The sequence below is a fragment of the Microtus ochrogaster genome, chromosome 24, assembly GCF_000317375.1.
Source record: "Microtus ochrogaster isolate Prairie Vole_2 chromosome 24, MicOch1.0, whole genome shotgun sequence".
In the NCBI taxonomy this organism is placed as follows: domain Eukaryota; kingdom Metazoa; phylum Chordata; class Mammalia; order Rodentia; family Cricetidae; genus Microtus; species Microtus ochrogaster.
Genome location: NC_022024.1, coordinates 3,610,815 through 3,618,140, shown reverse-complemented (window position 1 = coordinate 3,618,140; position 7,326 = coordinate 3,610,815). Strand labels below are relative to the sequence as shown.

The following is a 7,326-nucleotide window of genomic DNA, read 5'->3' as shown; positions in this document are numbered from 1 at the left end:
GGACGTGTTTCCTTTAAAGGATGGCAAAAAGCAGGTTTTCCACAACACCCACTACCCTCTTCTTTTTCCTCTTTCATTTAAACATATTTATTTGTTTTGGTTTTGTGTGTATGGGTGCCTGCCTGTATGTATGTGTGTCTGTGTATTGTGCACATGCCTGGTGTCCTCAGAGGCCAGAAGAGGGCACAGGGTGCCCCAGAACTGGAGTTCCAAGTGGGTGTGAGCTGCCTTCAGTGGGTGCTGGGGACTGAACTCTGTTCCTCTGTAAGAGCAGCGAGTGCTCTTAGCACAGAGCCATCTCTCCAGCCCCAACTCCACATCTCTTCATCTCTCTTTCCTTTGTGGAAATCCTAACTGTGGCTTAATGTCTGAGCAATGACTTTACCTTGTACTTACGCTCTTTGGGACTTCCTGCCTGGTTGGCGGTGGTTTCCTCTGGGAGGGGCTGAAGCAGCTTAGAGGCAGGAGCTCACGCTTACCCATGGTACGAGCCTCGCTCCCCTCCTCACTTTGTTGTCTAAGCTTCATTTTATTTCCTCGTTTTCCCTCGATACGTCATCTTGCCATACGGTCCACGTCTTTTCAGGCCTCTTCAGAGTCTCTTCCCCCTTAGTGCCTTAACTTTTCATCATGTTTACATTTATTCTTTTTATATTTTGCGTGAGGAGGACTCATGCCCCTAGCAAACATGTGAAGGTCAGAGGGTTACAGGGTTGGTTCTTATTTTAGCCACTCTTCTATGGCTGGGAAGAAACACCGTGACCAAGACAACTTATAGAAGGAAGAGTTTACTGGGGGCTTGCTTACAGCTCCAAAGGGTTACAGTCTGTGACCATCGTGGTGGGAAGCATGTCAGCAGGCAGACAGGCATGTTCTGGGAACAGAAGCTGAGAGCTTACATAGGATGCAGAAGCATGACATGCATTCACACATGTGCATGACCACACACACATGAGAGAAAGAGAGAGAGAGAGAGAAAGAGCGAAAGCTGGGACTAGCATAAGCTTTAGAAAGCTCTAAATCCAGCCAGTGACACTCGTCCGTCCTCCAACCAAGGCCAGACTTGCTAAGCCTTTTGTAGAAGGAAGCTGTGGGCTGCATTCCTGCCGCCCGGCTCCTGGCTGTCTGGCTAGCTTATGCCCCGAAATAACAACACACAAACTGTATTCATATAAACACTGCTTGGCCCATTAGTTCTAGCCTCTTAATGGCTAGTTCTTACATCTTGCCTTGCCCATATTTAGTAATCTGTGTAGCACCAGTCTTACCAGGAAAAATTGAGCATGTGTGACCTGGTGGCTTGCTTCATCGTGTCTGCCCCAGAGAGGAGAGGAAATGGCGCCTGTCTGAGGCATCTTACCTCACTTCCTCTTCCTCCCAGCATTCTGTTCTGTTTACTCCACCCACCTATGTTCTAACCTATCAGGGCCAAGCAGTTTCTTTATTAATTAACCAATGACCTTCCTCCATCAGCCTTCCAGACAGTTCCACCAACTGAAAACCAAGCATTCAAATGCCTGAACCTCTGGAGGGCCCACTCTTATTCAAATCGCCACGGCTCTCTCTTCCCACCATGTGACTTCCAGGGATCAAACTTAGGCTGTCAGTTAGCAAGACCCTTTACTGGCTGAACCATTTTGCTCCCCCTTAACTCTTAAAATATTTATAGAAGTATTTTATGCGATTACCTCCTTTCTCCTCCTTCCCTGCTCTCCTACTTCCCTAAATGAGTAACTTTATATGAAGAAAAGATTCTTTCAGATCCTGTACAGTCACCATTCTCACTGTCTTAAAGCCGGTCTCCATGGTTGTGGCTCTGCATACACTGACAAAGTGAGCAAAGGGAAGATCTCTGGGTGGAGATTCATAATGCACCTGGTAGACAGGAACCCTCGATGCTCAACAAAATGAGAAAGGCCACGTGTAGGTGAGCAGGTAAGTATCAAAGAGTGTTGATTACATATAGAACCTAAAACCACAAATGAATAAAACCACAGCTCGCTGAATAAAGCTTCTAGGTGTGTGTGTGTGTGTGTGTGTGTGTGTGTGTGTGTTTATCAAAAGTGTTCAATCTATAATGAGCATGATTTACCTATAACATGGCTAACAATGAACTAGTTCTTGGCCTTGAGCACCTCACTGTATTTCCAAGTGCCTACTAGGCATTTCCAGCAAGATAATCCAATGGAATTTTAAATCAGACATCTCTGAACACCCTTCCTTCTAACACATGTGTGTTCTTCCTGTGCCCTGCTTCAGTCTGGTGTTCAGGTGTCTCCCTACTGGGAAGCCTACGTTTAGCTGGTTATCTAGCCGCTGCTGAGTTTGAAATCTCTTTTGAGTCACTGACTCTAAAGTCATTTCAGTTTGTATTTCTCCACTTATGTGATGTGTCCTCTGGGATGTGCGTGCGTGCGTGTGTGTGTGTGTGTGTGTGTGTGTGTGTGTGTATAAATTTGGGGTTTGTAAATTGGATAATGAATACTATAGTTTATATTTATATTTCTCTCTGCCATTTAAAACTTTTCTGGCTTTTATGGTGCACATGTTGGTCTCCTCCCCTTTGAGACAGACAGAGACAGGCTTCAGACTCAGTGTGTGGGGTTAGAAAGATGGCTCACTTATTAAGCGTGCTTGCCGCTCTTGTCAAAGACCGGAGTTCAATTCCCAATACCCATGTCAGGTGACTCACGACAGACTTCTCTCAGCTCCAGGGGATCTGACACCCTGTTCTAGCCTCCCAGGGTACCCCCACACACACTCAGACACAGCAGCTTTCTTTATGTATCCAAGGATGACTTTGATCTTCTGTTTCTTTTGCCTCCATTTCTTGAGTGCTGAGAATAGAGATTGTGCCATCATGCCCAGTTTTCTGTGGTGCTGACAACCGAGCCCAGCACTTCATGTGTGCCAGGCAAACGGCCAGCCAACTGAGCCCACATTCCCAGCCACTGTTCCCACAAATTTCTAGTGGAGTCCATGATTAAAAGGGTTGCAGATGGTCAGTGGAGGTTACTTGAGTCTGCAATTCTGCATGCTGTCTAACTCCTTTCCCTGTTGTGCGCCTCCTACGCCACACAACTGATCATGCCTCTCTCTCCCGGGCAGGAAGAAACCCTGTGGGTCCAGGTAGTTTATGAAGTAAAGCCCATGCCCCCCTAGAGAATGAGGGTGAGCACCGTGCTGGGAAGCTGTTCTCTAGGATTTTCCTTCTGCGTTTCACGGTGTGTGTGGAAAGAGGGAAGGTAGTCCACTGTTAGCACGCTGGGCTCCTGCGGCGCAGTTGAAACTCTATCACTTGTCACCTAGGCTAAATTTCTTACTGTCTCCATGCTTGGACTTTGTATCTATAATGAAGGAAACTAACGTTTGCTTTATAGGATAGTAAATTAACACATTGTGTACTTGGGGTCAGTAGGTTAAACAATGAATAGTGGTGCTTTATACTGTAATACTGAAACCTTTAACAGGTCTTAGAAGGCCTCCCACAGGTGGGATGTTGCTAGGACTTGCAGTGACCGCCCCTCCCCCAGAGTTCTATGGTGGAAGTGCAATTCCTAATACAACCGCTGGAGGGGCCACCTGAGAAGCAGTGAGTGCATTCTTCAGCTCCTGCTTTCATAACCACTGGCGAGTGTTCTCGCCACTGGGTGAGCTGTCTCAGCATTTGGTTGCTACAAGCACAGGGTCAGCTACCTCTGGCTCTTGCGACACCCTTCTTTATCGCTCTTCTGCCTTCCGCCATGGCCTGCAGTAGCACGAAGGCTTTATCAGACATTGCAGTCATAAGTCTGACTTTCCTAATTCCTAAACTGTGACTGGTCTCAGCTACTCCGTTACATCAATAAAACAGAAGGTGGAAGTGGAGACATGCTTAAGACATCCCAGTTAGGGCAGAGTTTTGAAATAAATGACAAGGTGTAGCAGGGCTGGGAAGGAGGAGGAAGGAGAGAGAGCTGAGGCCGACCTCTTCCCTCACCATGAAATAGCGACCAAGTTTATTTCCATAGGCTGGCAGTCACACAAAGACTCCCACACAACACAAAAAAAACACAGTGCCTTTTTTGTTTCCTACATACAAACAGTATAAAACGTTTATTATGTAAGAGCCATGTTTCGTTTACAATATATTATATTGCTTCCATCCAATGAAAAGACTTCATACATTATATTCCTTATTTTGTTGTGTTTACAATATATTATATTGTTTAAATGCCACTAACACAGTGTGATTTTTTTTTTGACTTTGTTCCCCCTCAAAACTAAACTGTCTAGAATAATAGTAAGGGCGAAATAATATTGTACGCACCTCAGGATAAGGGAGGGCAATTGAAATATTAACTATTTCAAATGTCCAGATATTGGACGATAAAATTTAAAATACTGTAGCTTCAATACTATTAACTGCTTTATCCAAACCCTTGTGGTTCATGTATCTTTGCCAGTTTAACCTTCTAATATTCCCCACCCTCATACCACAAGTGCATTTTAATTTTCAAATATCTGCCAACTACACACCAAAAAGACAAATTCTTAACGTGATCAACTGACGTAAGATCTGTTCCAAAGGACCGACGGAGGAAAATCTATACCACCATGCCAGACATACTTAGAAAGCCTAAAAGGAAGAGTAAATATCAGCTCAGTGATTTATAACGAAGCTAATAAAATTCAGGCCAGTATTCTAAAGTGTAATGAGCATCACTTGAACGTTCAACACATGAAAGGTTAACGAAGGCTACGAACTTAGTGTAACTTGAACCATTTCAGCTGGTGGAGTTCACCAGATGTAATTGGATTCAGGTGGATCCCGCGGCTCCTCGGCCTTTTTAAGGGGAGGCGTGTGCTGCTCCTGCCTGGCGCCTGCTGGCCTCGGGGCATGCATGAGGCTGGCTCCATACCCTGCAAAATTATTCACAGCTTAGAAGAAAAGAAACTCTAAAAGCAGGCTCTTTAGATTCTCCGTTAACCATTCATTTTCCTCTTTTAACCCTGAGTGAAACCATAGTGACCACACAGAGCTTCCTGAATAAGGGCAAGTGACAAGTTCCAGTCTCTGGTCACTAAAACCCCATTTTTTTTCTAAGCCCATTAGATATTCTTTCTTTGAACCTGCCACTCACTTTAGATTTTGGCTATGTGGAAACTCTCTCTGTGTCTCTGTCTCTCTGTGTATATGTGTCTCTCTCTGTCTCTCTGTCTCTATCTCTCTGTGTGTATGTCTCTCCCTGTTTCTCTGTTTCTGTTAGTCTCTGTCTGTCTGTCTATCACAAATGCATTTTAATTTTGCAAATATCTGCCAACTACACACTGAAAAGACAAATTCTTAACGTGGTCAACTGACGTGGGGATCTGTCTCCCTCTTTGTCTCTTTTTGGACAGTCTCTCTTGTAGCCCAGGTTGTCCTGATCGCCATTCTTCTACCTCGCGTGTAGCATCAGGTCAGGATTGTTTGGTGCTGGGGACTCAAACCCAGTGCTCTGCGCACGCCAGGATCACCCTCTACCGAGTGAGCTCTGCGTAGTCCTACTGTAAGATACTGAATCGCTGGCCTACACCGAGGTCTCCCATGATCCTGCCGAGAATTTGGTGATGGATTCTTGTCAATCCACGACCAAACCAGCTCACTTATGTTGAAGCAGCTCAACATAACAGCTTCATACTCAGGATGAAGTTATCCCACTCACACAACACGGGCGTTCTATTGGGATAGAACCTTACTCTGCGTGGGAGAGAGGAGCTGTGATTTGAACTGACCACTGTCAGGAGGACTTGGGAATTTTGTTCCCTCTGGGCATCTATTCATTCCCAACCCTGTTTTTGAAACTTGAGCCTTCTTTCTTTCTTTCTTTCCGTTTGTGAACTTCTGGAGGTACTGTGGCCACTGGCTCATTTTTGCCTTCCTAAAATGCGTCCAAGACAGCAATTACATCTTAAAAAAATCTGTCTCTGTCTTCCGGTGCATCAGAGTCAATCAAATTCAACATTCATATGTTCCTTGTGGTTTCTAAATGCAAGCATGCTGTTAAACAGCTATTGAGAACAGAGCCCATTGCTGGATGTGTTTCTTTGAATTGTCAGTATGTAGGCTACTAGCTCGTGGAATGGTCAAAACATGAGCTAACAATGTACTGGAGTAAATCCCTCCAGTGCCGCTTGGCTTGCCACCCATGAAGCCCAACCTCCCTGCTGGGGTGGAAGAACCGAAGCAGAGAATTGGTCTGTCTCCAGGACCCTCCTCCCCTCCACAATGCCTGGGTGCCTAGGACCTCCCAATGTGCCACCCCACTGGGAATCTGCTCTTTACCAGAACTCTGTGACTCAGAGCTTCCCTGTCACCTCCCTCTAGTCAAAATAAACCCCAGTCTTTCAGCTTGATTCTCTGGGTTGATGCACAAAAGAGCTGGGTGGCCGCTCCCAAACAGGTTTGTGACGGAAGTGCCAGGCACCTTCTTGAATGCAATGCCTTGCTCTGAAAGAGACGCTGGTGGCAGATGAACCAGTGTGGTCTCCAGTCTTCTCGGTGGTCTCCTCAAGGACAGGAGGCTCCTAAATGTGCTTTTATTTTTGGATGGGCCCAACTCACTGGGCATGCTCCCTGGATTGTATGCACCTCCCCCTGAAAGCTGATCTAGAAAAATATTTGATGTGTATGTGATTTATTCAAATTTGTATCTTGTTACTTTGGAGATGCAATGGGATTGAGATAATTGGTTGTTGAAGTGTGACATGACTCAACCCTCCTTTTCCTTCAAGCGAGGTAGGCCGTGGGCACGTGCACAGGAGGCTGTCCTAGGTAACAGGTGGATGAAAACCCTGCTGTTTTGTTCACGCGTTGATCGGCCTCCTCCCCATCCTGGACCCTGTTCTCCACCAGGCAGGCTCTTTCCCTCCTATCTGCTCACGTAGCCCCAGTCCCTGGGTTCCTGACTAGCAGAGAGGAAGGGCGGCCATCAATGCTGAAAGGTCAGATTTACCAAGCTTCATTTCATATGTAAAATTGTCCTCTGGTTTATCTACATTGCTCGTTTATTTGAGATAGTAAATCTGAAAGACACAAACACATTAGACTATTTTCCCAGGAAGGACTTCCACTGGCCTGTCTTTTCTTTCCAAAGAACTCATGTAAACATTATATCGGGGGGCATGAAAAGATTTGAGACATGTGTCGTGTGTTATATATAAATTGATAAAACGTGGTTTTTGAAATCAGAGGTCATTAGATATTAATGTCCATCTAATATCTTCAAGGTGGACTGTAGTTTAGAGCCCAGCACACTTGCCTAGCATGGTTTAGATCTTCAGCATTACAACTAAAGAAAGGGG

General features: G+C 45.5%; 1 protein-coding gene across 1 annotated transcript in view; it reads right to left on the bottom strand.

Annotated features, from left to right (window-relative positions):
• Positions 1-4,060: 4,060 nt before the first annotated feature.
• Wif1 (WNT inhibitory factor 1) overlaps positions 4,061-7,326 on the bottom strand; it is a 67,020-nt gene continuing 63,754 nt past the window's right edge. The window contains exon 10 of the mRNA XM_005357924.2: positions 4,061-4,902. Within this exon, the coding sequence (XP_005357981.1) occupies positions 4,781-4,902 (122 nt within the window). The 3' untranslated portion in view covers positions 4,061-4,780. The remainder of the gene's footprint in view (positions 4,903-7,326) is intronic.